At 51.2% G+C, this 17,098-nt stretch overlaps 1 protein-coding gene across 1 annotated transcript in view; it reads left to right on the top strand.

Annotated features, from left to right (window-relative positions):
• Positions 1-8,591, top strand: part of LOC144950055 (insulin receptor substrate 1-B-like) — a 51,953-nt gene extending 43,362 nt beyond the window's left edge. The window contains exon 3 of the mRNA XM_078880039.1: positions 4,544-8,591. Within this exon, the coding sequence (XP_078736165.1) occupies positions 4,544-4,548 (5 nt within the window). The 3' untranslated portion in view covers positions 4,549-8,591. The remainder of the gene's footprint in view (positions 1-4,543) is intronic.
• The last annotated feature ends 8,507 nt before the right edge of the window (positions 8,592-17,098 follow it).

Raw genomic sequence — 17,098 nt, 5'->3', positions numbered from 1 at the left:
CTCTCATTTGTGTCGTCTTGTCCGTACATTATTTGCATGACGTGTAAAAATCAATACTCGCAACGAACCATTCGACGCACGCGCCGTGAGCGTAGCAATCAATTTGTTACGTGCCGAACTAAGAGATGCCTGAATATGGGACGCTACGGACCACAACAAGACCGTGCGGAATGTCCAGTCGGTGCTTTTGATCAGGTGAAAGTTCCGTAGAAACGTTACGGCGGAGGCAAGAGAGGACCTGGGTTCCTTGTTTACAAAGGGGGCGGGGTGTCGTTTACAATTTCTCTGCAAGGATAGTACAATAATTTGCTCATTTAAGCTTTAGATCAGGAGGTCAAACAGTCAATACAATGTGGACCGGCTCCAGTGGCAAGAGGGGATTGCTGGAACACCTCGCCATCCAATATCCACAGTAATAAAACTGGTTAGACACAAGATAAAAGAGAATCAATTTACAGTGAGAGGGTGGGGGATTGGCATCAAAATACGTCTCTCTCACGCAAAGAGAAATATCTCCCGTTTAGGAGTACAAGCTGCCTGAGCAAGTGCCTTTAGCGGATACCTATTTGGCCGACTCTCGCATGCAAGCATGTGTACCCAAGGTTTAATAGTGTAATCATAATAATCGTCGTCTCCTTTGTTTACCACAGAAAGCCTCGCCGAGTCGCAAGACTCTCCTTGAGCAAGAACCAGCGAGGGATATATGTCCAATCCCATTAATGAGTGGTATGGCACAAGGGAATGCATTTGATTACCCTGAGGAAATCCACCGCATATGAAGGGGTCGTTACTTAAAAACTCCACACGGATAGATTCAAAATCCATTGCTGTCCCCTGACAAGTCCTGGCACCTCGTAGCCACCTCGGAATCGAAGAGTACCGCTCCGGGTTTTCCTCGGCAGTCTCCGATCCAAGCGTTTAATCAGGCCGAGCCCTGCTTGTCTCCTGAGATCTGACGTGACCGGGCGCACTCGTGGTTATGTGTCGCAGGCAATGTTCTCACTCTGTGCTCATTTTAGGACGAGTCGATACAGAGGGGAGGCTCATGTCCAGTTGATATACCAAATTCCGCTTAGTGCTTTGCACTGCAGCCAGAAATTGAACACAGGCAGGCGGGGATTATATAGCAGTTGTGTGAGCCACCGTGACCTCGCTGGCTCACAGACACGTGCACACCCGTGTGAGCTCACACTACAACCCAGAAGCTACTAATCTGCGTTAATTTGACTTTAGTTCATTATTAATATTCAGACTTATACATTTTTGCATGGTAATTCACCACCGCAGCGGTAGTAAATTATGACAATTACTGCAAGCTAATTATGAATACCACAATGTACGTTATCGACCTCTCAGAAAATGGGCAATGAAATAATTTGCATTCTCGTGTTAAACTCGTGGCTGGTTAACCCCATCACAGAGGTCTTTGGGTTGCGCCTTGCACGGATCGGCACGAAAGCCGACGTTTCGCTGCGCTTGCCCGGAGCTTGAGCTCGCTTCCGGGAGAAGCTCGCGGCACGCGGAGCGAAATGTTGGACGTCCTGCCGAGCAACACCCGACGGCGTACCCAACGCAAGCACTCGGGAGAGCGGGCGATCCGACATGGCATTGCTAGCAGCGGTAGAATCTTAACCCTTTTCCATTCTCATGACGTACGTGCACGTCGCCTCTTTCCCTTCCGATTTCGTGCACCCTCACGCGGCCCACAGTTTGGCGCCGGCTATCGTAGACCGCAGCGGTCAAGTCGCTGCGCTTCTCCACGCTTCTCTGCGGTGAGCGCCGACATCTTTAAAAACGACGGCGCTGCTGCTACGACTCCCTAAATAAAATGAACGCCAAGTCGCTCGCGCGCTCCGACATGCAGCGGTGAACGGGACACCACCCCCCCACCCTGCAACTTGCAGACGTCTCGCAACGGGAAAGGGTTAACGTGCAACCAAATATCCGTTTCTGCTTCAGCTTAGCTAAGTGGAGGTCGCCCTGACGAGGTGGCTACGTGACCGAGGGTCGGCTTTATCTGTGACCCGTCACTGCCAGGCACCTGGGTTCTAATCCCCACCAAAAGCTCTAATGCTTTGTTCTGGGCCAGGTGGCTCGGAGGCTTAAAACTGTGTCAGCCTTATTGACCCAACACCGCTGAGAGCCTGAGTTCGACTCCTGTCTAGAAACATCGGAATACATCCAATTCTCAGTTGAATTCACGGTCGCAACATGATCTCGAATTTGCTGTCACAATAAGAGCAAATGTTTCGTGTAGGATTTTAAACGTAATGCGTAAAAAATCTGATCACTATTTCACAGCAAAGAACAGCCACGTCTAGCAACCCCTGGAGATCATGGGATTTGCGATTTCGAAACAAGACATCGGTGCACATGTGGCTTAAAGCAAATAAATAAAAAATATAAATCCACAGGAATATTAAACCGGATGGTTAGGCACCGCGCTGGCATGACGGCGCGATTCACGGCATCGTTGAGGGCCACCAGGAGCTGGTGGGGTGCGTTAACACCTGCACGTGTTCCTGTACGCACACACGCACCCACGCGCTCGCACAAACGCTCGCACGCACGCATGATTGACATCCGCAATTGGACGAGTGTCAGCGCGGCGCGACCCGCGGGTAACGACCGCCCCAGACGGGTCCCCCCACCGCCTCACCACGCTCGCTCTCTCTCTGCGCAGCAACCATCGCCTTCAACAAGGCGCGGCAATCCTCGCCAGGGGAGGGAGGTGGCGGGGGGGGGAGGATCGGCTCTCGTTAGGGGGCTGCCGGGGGTGCTGTGGGGGCCGAGCGTGAAAACAAACCCGACGCGGAGGAACAACGTGTCCGTGAAATCCATAATAGAGTTTGTTTTGTGGTGGGTTAGATCGCAATCTAACCCCCCAAAAAACTCTATTATGGATGATATTGGTCGCGAAAGCCTACTACGTGCTAAGCTTCCGTGAAAGTTTTAGCGATTTGTTCGCCAGCTCTGTTGAGAGTTGAGAACCCGTGCACGGCACGAATGTTGTTCTTCGGTTTTTTGTGTTGCCCTTTGTTTGTCTTCTAAGCCATCGGGAAAGGAAAACAACAAAAACGCTACAATTGTGGATATTTGGAACATCACATCAATAAAAATACCAACTGTTAACAGTGCTGAAAATGCCCCCCTGTTGAAGACGCGCCGAGTCTCGGGACTTGTTTTCTCAGGAGGGTCCCTGCGTTGGGACGTTTGGCCAATAGCATTCGAATGAGTGTTTGGCATGCGTCAAAAAAAATCGATTTCCCAGAGAAAACCCACGCATTCGAAGGGCTACCACTCAACACTCTGCATAGATACGTACTTTGCATCTCAATCCTACAGTACCTGTCATTCCACATCCAAATGCCAGCCGTGGCCAATACCCGCTTTAGCCTCCGCAAACCGACGAGATGGTGCACATTTTTGTTTCGTCCTTGATTTCTCAGGCCACCACCATCGGGGCTTTATCCTCTCACCACTTTACTGCCACGTCCGCGCCGCTGCCTTCCACCGTCTAAACCGGCGGCTGGTCACAGCACCTCCGCCGCTCAAATCCGTCCCCACGCGCTCGGCGCAAGCGATCCTCGCGATCCTAACAGGCCGCGTGGGCGCGCCACACACGTGCGCGCGCCTCGTGAAAAATCTCCCAAAATAGCTCGATAATGCCCCCCAAGGTCGCCGCTCTCATTGCGCGCGCCGCTGCCTCGGAGGGAGGATAAACAATTGAACTCGGCCGCTCGTGCGCTCGCACGCCCCCCGCCGCCAGCGTCAGAGGGGGGTCCCGGGCCGTGCGGAGCTGTGACGCGCGACGTGCGTAAGCGGTGGCGGTGGGAGGGGAGGGGGACGCTTGCGTAGTCGCGCCGCGTTGCAGAGCGTCGGCGGAGCGGCGGGCGCCGTTGCTGGCGTTGTTGTTGGCGTCGGGTGCAGATTAAGAGAGAGGATTGGACGGGAAGGGGGGGGGGAGAGAGGACCCTCAGGCGGGCGCGGGGATGGCGCGGTTTATTTATTCGTCTGATTTTCCCGTGATTGTGCCGTTGGAGCGACGTGAAACGCCATTCGCTCTCCGGCAGCGTGCGGCGCTACGGGGGAAGCGTTGGGCCAGTCTCTCTTGCGCCAACCCCCTGACAGGGACTCGTTCGTTCCACGGCCACGCGCGACGGCACTGCGGAGTGAATCATCTTCACGAGCCATCGGTGAAAATTCCACGTTCCCTCGGCAGGGTCCAGCCTCTGTAACGGCAAACCTCGTGACGACTTTTAACCAAAAGCGGGGTGATGCAGCCCCGTTAGCTGATCCTCATTTTACTCACCCTGGGGGAACGGCGATAATGACGACGATGTTGACGGGATGGCTGAACTTGCCTTGGTTGTGATCTGTGCTCGTGACTTGTTATCATGTATGTATGTAGAACTTCTTTCGCACTGCACGTTGCCAAAAGTGCTAACCAGGAGGTGCGGGAGGGAAAAAAAAAGCGGCAAACCGCGCCACCACCGCTGGACCGTGGCTAATAACGATGGCTCTGTCGTCTTTTCTCGTGCAGGTTAATGACGCACGGAGCCAGCGAGCGTGGCACCACGATGGCCCGACGGGGGCTCTGGGACCAAGCCACCGGCCATGCCCCCCCATCCACCCATCCACCCCCCGCAGGCGGGAACCCTCAGGACCCACGACTACAGCTGCTGCTCCTGTCCGCATCTCAGGACTTGTCTTACCACGGCCGCCACCGCCACCGCCGCCACCACCGCCGCCACCATCGCCACTATCGAAGCCGAGTTTCACGTGTGGTCCCCACCGTGAAATCCTCAAAACGTCCCCAAAACCATTTCGCCAACAAATAAAACACTGCTCCGCACGATGAGGCGATGCTCGTGGGGGTGAACGGCGTATGTGCTGCGGGGCATTGTGGTAGATACCCACAGTGCCTTGCAAGCATCGTCCCAAGAGTGCACGTTACACGCGGCAGCATGATTCTGTTGTAGATTTTATCTCACGTGCACGCTCGCAACCCTCTTTTTATACATTTTTTTGGCGGAGGGGGTCGGGGGGAGGGGATTTGTTGTTGTGTCAGAATTCAGAGAGTAATTCCATAGATTTAGCTAATTCTTGTTACGTGACGTCAGCTATTCCCGGAGTGCGTGTGCGAGAGCGTTAACGCGAAGTCGCTGGGTCGCAGCCTGCAGACGTTGTCACTAATAATAACAATTAATTAAAATTCATAATAATAACAAATTATTTAAATTAATAAAGCGCCCTTAAACAATCGCGCTAATAAAGTGCCACTGGACCTCACTTTGCTGTCAATCGCAAAACACAGCCACAAGCAACGGATCATTGAGCAGACAAAAGCTAAATTTATAAGCAACTTGAATGGTCACCACCGCCACCTGTTGGAGTAGACTTTCTACAGTGTACACTTTGGATGCACAAAGTCTGGCCCGTGCGGTGAGTGTGGTGTGTAGTGTACGCTGATGGGACTGTGCGTTGGTCTGTAGGGTAATAGGCTGATCGATTTGGTATGGTGGTACAGAACGGATCACTGTTCTGCGTTGGACCGCATGAAGGGTTATTTGTGCGGACCACACGATACGTCGTCGGAGCTGCGTGGCCGTGCAGCGTTGGGACGAAGTAAGGTGCGGGAACCTGGAGGGCAGCGCAACGCAGTTGCATGCCGCACACAAATTCCTGGCGACCCATCTCTTTCTGGATCCTGGCCACGCACAGCGTCACGTGGAAGAACACCAGCTCCGCTCAGACGATAGCGGCCAGATAAGGCGCTGGCCACACACCCCTTGTGCGCCACGCCGGCTTTAATAGCTACTTGCTAATGGTGGCTTAATCGGTACGTACTATAGCATTGCTTCCTTTGGATTGTCAGTCGGAGCGGAGGGGGGGGGAATCTTCACGAAGGCTGCGTGGGGCGATTGGACGTCGCGGTGTGTCGGGGCTGTGTGGTGCACGCACTGTGGTGTGTGCAGTGCGGGCGCGGTGCCGTGACCAGTCTGAGATCACCTGACTCGCTGCTCCTGCAGCTTTGAGCAACGCAGCTGCTCCGTGCACCGTGCTGCACATGCACGTGCCGAGCGGGGTTCAATAACATTTCCAGTGCAGGAGTCTTAAGTTAAAGTAATGATATTCGAGGTGTTTCGGCGATATTTATAAGCGATGCTGCTCCCAACTGGAGTGGCAAGTGGGATTCGAATTATGTTATCTTATTAAGCTGCAGAATTATATATACATGGCTGATTGAATTTGAGGTCAATATCATTGTTAACTGGTGATGATGATTAATAAGATCCCATCCACTAGACACGCGGGGATGCTTACGGACGCTCGGACCAATGGCATTATGTGCTTTGATTGTTTATTATTGATTTTACAACAATTGACACTGAACTATTTAGTTTTTTTTTTTATATAAAACAGCTTCTTAGTGCTAGGTTATGTAGCTTTTAAATTAAAACTATTAAGGTCTGTAAACCAGTTTTCTTTTTTCAATTGTATTGTTGAATATGCCAGTATTTATTATTTTAAGTGATAATATATTGTCAACCCGTTTTTATTTATGAACGATTGCTCGTGTAGACGGGACACCCCCGCATATCGGCTTCACCCCGTAGCCAGGGTGGGCGTGCGTGCGGTACATTTGCGGTCAGTCCCAGCAGTTTACAAGCACTGTCGTCTATTTAAACCACGTAGAAGTCCATTGAGATTAAATTGTTCTTTTCAAGGGACTAGGTTAATTGTGTCTATATGGCCTTGGGAGGGGAAGACCTTAAAAGCCAGATGGTAGTGGGGAGGTTGTTACTGTAAACAGCAGCAAGAGGCTGGGGGTTTGTAAACGTTGCCACGGCCGTGTGATCGGGCAAGAGGAAGGGAGGGAATGTCGTGGCAAGGTGCATTGGCACCAAACGTGGTACTGGCCATAATGACCTCCTGCCATTGTGGCTTTCTTCTGTTCTCTTATCCTGCGGTCCCGATTTTAATTTTGCGAGCAACTTCACACCCCACCGTTAGCGAGGACTTTGCCGCGTCGTTTCGGCGAGCGGGCGGCATCGCGTCGGGCTCCGTGTGCGAAGCGCCAGTGCGGCGAGTACGTCGACGAGCAAGCAAAAGACGAGTACAATCTGCAACGCATTTCACGCGAGCCGTAGGGCGGCGTGGGTGTGTTCGCCCTTCGTCAGGAGATCGTTTTGTCTGCACCTCACCGCTGGGCTGGACGAGCCAGCCAAGTTCATTGATTCTGCCTTGGTACCAATAACCCACGTGTGGTCTTAAACAGCCTTATTGTCGGATTTCGTTGGAACGATCGAATAAATAAAGAAAAATATATATAGAGAGAGTATAAACAATATATATACTGAATACAAATGTAAAACTAGTAATGACCCACCACACCCCTTCCGTTTAAATTAATATTTTCACCCTAATTGCACCTGCGGTGGCTTACATATATAGAGTAAATTTTATATAGTTGCTATACCAGTACTTGTTTCTAAATGGAAATAGAAATGTGACGTTTTGTGAAAGGGAAGGCATAGAAATTCTGAAACTCCGTGGGTGTGCAGAGTGTATGGACACGTAGCTTGCTAAATTGCTAGAATGTGAACCAACCATCACTTCGACATATCAATGCACATCGACAACGGTAGAGACGCACGTGCGCATCACGGCCATTCGCATACCCCAAAAATAACGCGCACGACCGTGCGACTCATCGCTATATTCGGTACGACGGTCTGCTGTTGCCAGACCTCCAATTCACCGATTGACCCCAGCTGAAAGCATAAAGCCCCCCTCCCCCAGCCACCCCTCTCCTCCGCCTCGACGTGCTGAGCGGTCAGGGTGAGGCCACGAACCAAGCCACCTTGGCTTCGCGAAGGGCCAGGGTGGACTCAACACGAGTTTGGGTGAATCCACCAAGACGTGTCACAGGGGGGGGGGCTTTCTGCGGCTGTTGCTGGCCACGTTACTGAACGTGGAGATTTCGGTGCAGAATGTTGGGAAGTCCTGGCCAAGGCCGCACCACAGGGAAAGGGGTGGGAAGGAGTTGTCCCGTTGGCTGTAGAATACTGTACAACACTTCTTTTTAGTAAACAGCTGCTGTACCAATCCGTTTCCTGAATACGGTATTTGTAAAACTAACTTATTGCTGAGAGAGTCAATGTATAATGAATTATATAGAGTCCGTATTTTTTATGTACATAGATGTGGTTTCCAGGAGTTGGGAACGGGTTGGGGAGGGGGGGGATTATTTTATTTAAGGCATTTATTGAGCAGAAACTTTCTTGGACACTGAAAATTATAATGTTGCAACGTTTCCTACTGCTGCAGAAATAGAGTTTAAAATATTATAATGATGTCGAAGTATATTTAATTAAACTATTAGCACTGACAGGCTGAATGATGTAATTTAACAGCGCGTGCCTGTGTGTCTTCCTGTATATATATTGTAAGTAGCATAAGCTTGATTGATCTGCAGGTTGACTGCGGTGGATCGTACGTTCTGTTCGCTGGTGAGTTTTGGGCTAAAGTATGTACAGTCAAGAACTAGGCATGTTATCAAACAATAAAACGCATTTCCAATGCAATACATCCGTCTGTGGATATCTTTGTTTCCGCGACCAATATCCATAATCGAGGGTTTTTTGGGTTAGATCGCGCAAATATATTGAATGTCTTTAAACCCGCCACCACCCGACACAGCCAACTCGTAAGGCTTGTCACGTAAACAGAACAGCCAGATTTGGCTGTCGCCTGATGAAGCTACTTGTAATTACTGGCGAAACGTCGTACTCAGATTGTAACTGTTGTGGCTTGGCTCTCCAACACACCGGTGTGCTGTACAAGTGACGAATTGGCCACGTTCTGTTTACGTGACAACCCTTACTAGTTGGCTGTATCGGGTGGTGGTGGGTTTAACGACACATTTAAATATTTCTGCGATATAACCCCAAAAAACCTGTATTATGGACCTTTGTTTCTGTACCGGGTACAGCTCCATGAGGACGGCCACCGAAGAGATGGAGCGATGAAAGCTGCTCGTGCGCAGGTGCTGCGTGGATTATTACTTTGCAGACGGCTGTGGCTTGGAGAGGCCTCCATCCAGCAGTGGATTGACCGTGGATGATGATGATGGAGACAGCTTAAAGAACTCGCCACCAAATCTATTGCAATCAACTATTTCCTGCGGAGGGAGCTGGTAGGAACGTTGGGTTGCTCGGTCAATGGCCAGGGTCAACGGCGGCGTGGTGTATTCCGCAAATATGCCCGACTGCGAGGGCGGGGACAAGCCGGCGTGAGTAGGTTAAACGTTGAGTTTTTTAAGGGCACCACGGGCTGACCAGCCCCTCCCCACCTAGCCCCTCCCCACCCCTCCCCACCCAGCCCCTCCCTGCACGACGGACGGACGGACACAATAATCCCCTGTGGGCTGGTGTAACCAGAGGTTCCTACCAGTATTATTGGTTTGACGTAGCTCATCATTTATGCAGGATGTGATCGCAGCAACGCTCCGATACTGGGACTCCTCTACTTAGAGGTCTGTTCGTAAGTCGTTTTCTTCGTAAGTCCAACTTTACTCCCGTCGTTTCCACACGTGCTGTACGACGTGCACACTAAACCCAGTGAATGGCTTTAAGAGTTGCATAATCTCCTGTAGATGTAGATGCCGCCGGTTCTTCACGTTCTGCAGATGTCGATGCCAGCACCGCCAACGTTGAAGCCGCGGTGAAGTGTCGGAGACGGTGCCGCGAACCCATCGACCGAGACACACACACACGACGCCCTCGGCCACAACATCACCTCTCTGCCCGTCACTCTGAACGCAGCGCAGCGATGCCTCAGAAGAACAAGAATACAAATGACGTTCCAATTAGAGGCAGTGGCGGACACCTCGTCGCGCTGCCGGGAAATGCGCAGCACAAGCCCGCAGTTGACTCTTACCGGGCAGCGGTGACTAATGTCGGCTGATGTGGACCTCACCGTATCAATCATCGCCCCCCCCCCCCAGCGCAGGACTCGGGGGGGGGGGCACGCGCGCTGCTTCCCGGAAACGATGACGCGTCGGGAGGCAGCGAGCGTCACCGGCATCGTGAGGGGTGCTGCCCGCTGTCGGCACGCGTCCGTGGCCCCCGGTGTAGTTCCCGGCGCTGTGACACGTGGCCGTTGGTCGGGTGGATGGGAGAGGACGGTGACGACTGCGAGATGGGGATATCGCTGGGATGCAGTGTTTGTGGTATTTGTCATATTTGTAGTATTTGTAATATTTGTAGTATTTGTAATAATCTCGACAGACCTGTTCTTCACCTGAGGACGGCTGCTTGCGTTGTGGCCGAAACGTCGTGAGAATTATTTTATTAGGTTTTATTTTTATTACTTTATTATTTCCCTTCTACGTGACTTTACCGAAAGAACCAAGAAGATGAAAACGATATGACTCGCAGATGCGCCACTTGAGCTTCCCACTGTGCCAACTCGCTGTGATTTAGCTGCCCGGCGCTCCGCTCGTTGTTGTTAATTGACACGTACAAAGACAAAGCACCCCCCCTCCCGTATAGCCTGAACAGACTGTAGGGGCAAGTGCTGTTTGCGAGAACCTATAAAGGCCGGCACGGCACACGAGGGGGTGGGTAGCCAGCACCACGCACGACCACCTTTGTCTCCCCAGTGGCGATGTTTACATATCGCACCAGGTACTCATTTGAAGCTGAGTCGACCTACAGGAGGCCCATGACCGCTTCAGATAATCGTCACCGGTGTTGGCCGTGTAGCGGGAATCGAACTCGGGTCGCCGGGTTCGTAGCGCAGCGTAGCGCTGACCACTACACTACCGCTCCCCACTAACACACACACGGACACGCACACACTAACAAACTCACATGTGCACACACAAAGGGAAAGGCCCAGGGTAAGCCTCACGGTGTCAGTGCACGTGCACTGTTAGGTGGCTGGGCCAGCACCACGCGCCCACTGCCTCACCATTACAATTCGTGCCCATCTGAGGCCGATTGATCTGCACTTTGCATCCTGGAAGCTGATATGTGTATAATGCATATTGTTACGCTGCTTGTTATAAATCCAGGATTTATTTGCACACAGATATTTGGCGAGTGACTGAAAGGGTCCCTGCAACCTGCGATAGTTTTTTTTTTGATGAAAGGATTTGAGCGACGAGCTTGTCCGGCCAAATGGTGCTGTTCGCTGTTGGACAGCGGTCGTGAATTACGCAACTTGCCACGGCTGTTCGCATCCCCTGGTGTATTGGAGGGGAAATTGAGTCCCCAACGCATCTGGCCAATGCGGTGAGCGTGCATGTCCCAACGTTCCGAGGCAGGGCGAGGAGTGAACGCAGCCCGAGTCGGTTGACGTTCACGAAAGGTTCTCTGACACCGTCCAGGTTGAGATGGTTTGTTGGGCCCCACGGGGAGTGCGACGGCGCGGGGCGCGTCCTCGACGAGTGGACGGTCAGATATGCGCAGGGGAACGCGCGTGCACATTCTCGCTGTGTGTGCGCGCGGCGAGTCTATGTGAAGTAATTTAAACTATTGAAAAAAAAACGTGTTTTACTTTACCAGATAAGGCCCACTGAGATACAACAGCTCTTTTTCAGTTGCACAAATGAAAGCTCAGCGAAGTTGCTCATCCACGTGGAAATGCACAGCAGCCAAATACTCTTCAACGCGTGATGCTGATTCTAAATGTGGGGAGAGAGACACGCAAACTCCAAATATACAGCAGCAGGCGTCAGGGTCGGGATCAAACCCACGGCCTTCTGGAAACCGGGCCAAGTAGTTAACATCTCCTAGCCGCCGTGATGATGATGATGAGAGACACTGCAAACTCCAAATATACAGCAGCAGGCGTCAGGGTCGGGATCAAACCCACGGCCTTCTGGAAACCGGGCGAAGTAGTTAACATCTCCTAGCCACCGTGAGGATGATGATGATGATGATGAGAGAGACACCGCAAACTCCAAATATACAGCAGCAGCAGGCCTCAGGGTCTGGATCGAACCCACAGCCTCCTGTATACCGGGCGAGGTAGTTAACATCTCCTAGCCACCGTGATGATGATGAGAGAGAGAAACGGCAAAATCCAAATATACAGCAGCAGGCGTCAGGGTCGGGATCGAACCCACGACCTCCTGTACACCAGGCGAGGTAGTTAACATCTCCTAGCCACCGTGGCTTGGGTGCACACACAGGGGCCCCACAATCCACCGCTGCGCGAGATGCCCCCCCCCCCCCTGCCACAATGCCGCGTTGCCAAATCGCGAAATAATCGAGGGGGCCAAAGGCGCGGAACTTGGATTGGTGTCCAGATACCAAACCACGAATGATAGAACTTCACGAAAGAAACGTCCACGAAGGAAGAGGTTTTAACGGTATATGCTCACAAATATAAACTCGTGAATAAACGCATTTCGCCAAAAAAAAATCCGCGAATGATAATATTATCACGGGGGGAGCTATTGCCCCTTTGCTCGTATAGGGCCTTTTCAGGGGGGGGGGGTGCGAGTTGCATTTGTGGGGGGCTTGGTAGTGGGGGGGGGGGGTACCCTGAAGAAGAACCATATATTGTCGATGTTATTTTGTTTCTGGTGGTTCGTGGTGCAGAGAGCTCACGAAGCGCATAGACCCCGTGTGAGACACTGGAGGGAGGGGTGGGTCACGCCACGTGTTCTACACGTGGCGTTAAATATTCTTAAACGGGCGATTTGGGCGTCTGCGCATGCACTGCCGTTTCTCACGCCCGGTGTCCCCACCAGCAGACAAATACAAAGATCCCCCGTGTAGCCTTAACAGGCTGTTGGGGCAAGTGCTGTTAGTGAACACCTATGAAGACCGCGACTGTGGCACACGAGGAGATAGGTGGACAGCACCACGCCCGACCACCTTTGTCTCCCCAGTGGCGACGTTTACAAACCGCACCAGGTATTAATTGGAGGCTGAGTCGATCTAGAGGACACCCAGGACAGGTTCAGATAATCGTCACCGGTGTTGGCCGTGAGCGGGAATCGAACCCGGGTCGCCGGGTTCGTAGCGCAGCGTAGCGCTAACCGCTACACCACCGCTCCCCACCACACACACACACAGACACCCACACACACACATGCACGGGCACGCGCACACTAACCTACTCCGCGTGCTGCCCCACAAGCAAACCCCTGTTTCATATTCCTCGGACTGAATGTTCGTTCGCAGGCACCGGCAACCCGTGCAGGTAGTCGAAGCGAAAATGTTACGTCTCGCAAGAAGTGCTGCTGACAGAAGTGACGGTTAAGGGGCCGTCCATAAATGACGTCACGCGATTTTGGACGATTTTTGCTCCCCCCCTTCTCGTCACACGGCGTCACAAAAAGTCAGACCCCCCTCAAATATGACATCACAAAGCTCTGCCCCCCCCCCCCCCCCAAAACCATAAAACATGCTTCAAATCGCTTTAAACTATTGTCATTGTAGGGCGTATTTAATGCGGCGCTGCACTCTAATGTTGTAGGAGAAAACATGTATTAAAAAGTCTATTTAATCAAGTAGAACGTGTTGTCTATATTTATTTAAAGTTGCGCATTTTGATGTGACGTCACATTTCTCAACCCCCCCCCTCGTCACACATCGTCACAAATGTCTGACCCCCCCCACCCCAGGTGCGTGACGTCATTTATGGACGGCCCCTAAATGCCATTTAAAAGTGTTTTGTTTTCCGAGGCGGACCCCCTCGCATTGTGTGGTTCTTTCGGTAAAGTCACGTAGATAGCAAACAAAAATAAATCGATTAAAAATATCACGACGTTTCGATCGCAACACCAGCGGCCGTCGTCAGGAAACAGGGAGGGTTTAGCCTCTGCAGGCAAGCCGTTTACAAATGTCTCGCCCGAATTGTTTCCGGCCGCCACGACCGCGTTGTGCCTCGTGGCGATTATCGGGCGCGCGGAACATTGCGGTGTACAGTCGCGGGGTAATCCCCCCCGCGCCGTTGTTCAGGAACACGGCGCATTAAACATTCAGCTGACCGTGGACGAGTCGGCAAGAGGCAAGGCGATCTTCTTGGTTCTTTCGGTAAAGTCACGTAGAATGGAGATAATAAAATAATAAAACATAATAAAATAATACAATTCTCACTGTGTTTTATTTTTATTATTTTATCTCCCTTCTACGTGACTTTACCGAAAGAACCAAGAAGATGAATCCCTGCAGTCACGAAAGCTTTAAATCGAAATGCAAGGCGATCTCACGCTGCTCCAATGAGCACAGGAGGGGGTGGCGGGGGGGGGTGGTGTATGCGCGTCGAACTTCTGCCGCACCGTACGTAGAGGTCAACGACTGAAGACTTTTCACCAGAAGGTGGGGGTGACGCAGGCCCGGGTTAGCTTGGAACTCACTTTTTACTCACCCCGGAGGAACCGTGAGGATGCTGGGATGGATGAATTACACTTAGTTGTGATCTGAGCTCGCGACTTGCATCATTGTATGCATGTGGAACTTCTTTCGCACGGTGCGTAAAGCCATCCGTGCTAATTGGGAGGTTGCGGTGGTCATCTACCGTGCTGGTGTGGTGAAAGTTCCACATTGCTGTTATGGGGGAAAGGCAATTCGCAGGGCAACCACTGCTGACTGCCCCGTAAAGTGGTACTTATTTTTATCAACCCAACAGATGGATGATGATGGTTTTCAGTTTCAGTTTAATTTATTTGGAAATGAAAACTGAAAAAAATTATGATGGTGAGCTAAGTCAAGCTCCACCTCCCCCCTTGTCAGGATTTGAACTCGCAACCCTCCGGTTGAGAGCCGCCTACTCTCCTACAGAGCACCGCCATCATCAGTTGTTCAAGTCCATCGGGCACCCAAGTATCGTGACTATAAGATGTTACAGAAAGTTAGAGTCTCCCAAAAATCTCCTCCCAGCTATCAGTAAACTTCTACAATGTTGGTATCACACTTGCGCGTGCACAGCGACGGGATATATTAACATGCAGCCACAACTTTTGCTTTGCAATCCAATGAGGAGTGTCTCATAAACATGGTGGATAAGTGGCCACCCAATGATGGTGCCCCCCCAACCCACCTGTGAGTTCCTCGATCTTTCACTTCGGGAATCAATATGCACAAATGTGTGTTGCTCTATTAGCGGCAAGCGTTGACTTATTTCATTTTGTTTGTGGTCTCCACATTTTAAATGCCAATTTGAGAATGTGAATCGACAGTTGTTTGTGCCCCTTCGGGTTCTCTCACTCGGTTGGGTGATAACAAACCACGCGGCATCTTAGCGGAGCTCGAGAAGTTTCCATTTTAGTTTTCTACTCCCTCGCTCGCTCGTTCCGTCGACTTCCTCCTCTTTGAGTTGACGGGAGAGTCGAGCCCACTGAGGGCTTACGCCTGGTGGAGGGAGGGAGGGTGGTTCAAAGGTCAGACCTCTGAGCCACCACCATTGAGATCAACATTTCACATCTGGCTTTCGGCCACCAACCCGCAAACATTTGGCACGTGCGAGGAAGTTCAAGCCACCTGGGCAATCCCCTTCCCCCAAAATTGATACAATTGTACACACACACCAGATGTTGTTCAGAGATAGGTCAGCAACCTATTTTCTGCACTGCTGTATCCAGACAACCTCATAGTGCTGTGCACGAAAGATTGTAGATGATGTTCCTATACACCAACCCCACCTCTGTAGCACAAGAACAGCAACTTGACAGGACAAACAGTGCATTCCCAACGAGCTCTCTCACTCTCCCTCTCCTGGTTTAAATTAAGTTTACCAATTACGCTATCAGGGCAGCGTGACTTTTATGCGACTCCCGTTATGTCAAGATGTGGTGGCGAACGAAACAAACAATTCCATCATTGTTTTAATGAGCACCAAGGCTACACGAATAGAAGACTCGACTTGCGAGGCGCAAGTCGACGGGCGCGTGTGCTGTGTGGCAGAATTTAATGGCAGGAAGGGGAAACTCGACAAATAAACGATTCTTGTGCCGAGACTGCGGCCAGGGGCTCATTGAGGAAGGTAAGACAATTTCCTGCTTCCGTGCCTTGCCGTATTCAGGAAATCCTGGCAAACAATGACCACATCGCTCGGGCCGAATTATTGCGGTTGTATTTGTTGAATATTTTTTTTTATAGGTTCCACTTGTCCGCCTGCCACGGGGCCACCGCTGTTCGCCGCGACGATTACTTTGCAGCCAGTTGGCGATCCACTGCTGGATGAAGGCCACCCCCCCCCCCCCAGTACCGGAGTTAAGCCGTGTGGATTCTTCGACTATACTTCACCGCGAGCCAGTCGGCGTGGGTTTGAGTCGAAATGGGAGGATTTGGGTGAGAATCTCCAGGCCTGGCTGAGAACTTGCCGCTGTGACCCGAGCCATCGCCTATTATGATGTATCCCTCCACGCAGTCTCGCCTCTAGCAACTAAAGGGTTTCAGTTCAGAGCCGCCAGGGTCAACATTTGCCCAGTGGGAGGTCGCGCACCCTCTTCATCATCTGGAACTTTCCACCACCACCGTCTGTGCTGTCAACTCCCTGCCCGTGTTTAGTTCCAGGCTCAAGCGTCAAGGGGTTTCTTCTTCCCTTTGCTGATGACGGACGGACTGCCCATTTCAAAATTATAAAATAAATGTAACCCAGTTTCTGTCGAGGCCATAATTCATTGCACTGTAATACAGGAGGGATTACAATGTTAAGAAATATTTGTTTAATTAATAATAATCTTTATTTTAAAAAGCACCTTCAATTAAAATATCTCAAAGCACTATACATTAAAACTAGATCATTTTAGATACGATACAATCGAAAGCCAGTAACAGCTGCTAATAATAGTAATAACTACACTTGAGATTTCAGTTGAAGAACTACTAGAAAAGCCAATACTAATTACATTCGGCAGCATAGGGGACGTTTCACGTGTACGTTGAACTTCTTTCGCGCCGTACGTATCCAACCGTGCTAATCGGATGTAGTGGGAATGGGGAGGGGGGGTAACGGCTGGGTTGTCGGTCTCCAGGATGAGTAAAGAATGAAATTAAAATTAATAAAAAAATAAAAAAAAATCACGACGTTTCGGAGGCAACACATCAGCAAATCTGGCTGTGTCAGTCCC

Source organism: Lampetra fluviatilis, chromosome 56 (assembly GCF_964198595.1).
Source record: "Lampetra fluviatilis chromosome 56, kcLamFluv1.1, whole genome shotgun sequence".
NCBI classification, from domain to species: Eukaryota; Metazoa; Chordata; class Hyperoartia; order Petromyzontiformes; family Petromyzontidae; genus Lampetra; species Lampetra fluviatilis.
This window is presented reverse-complemented; position numbering and strand designations above follow the sequence as displayed.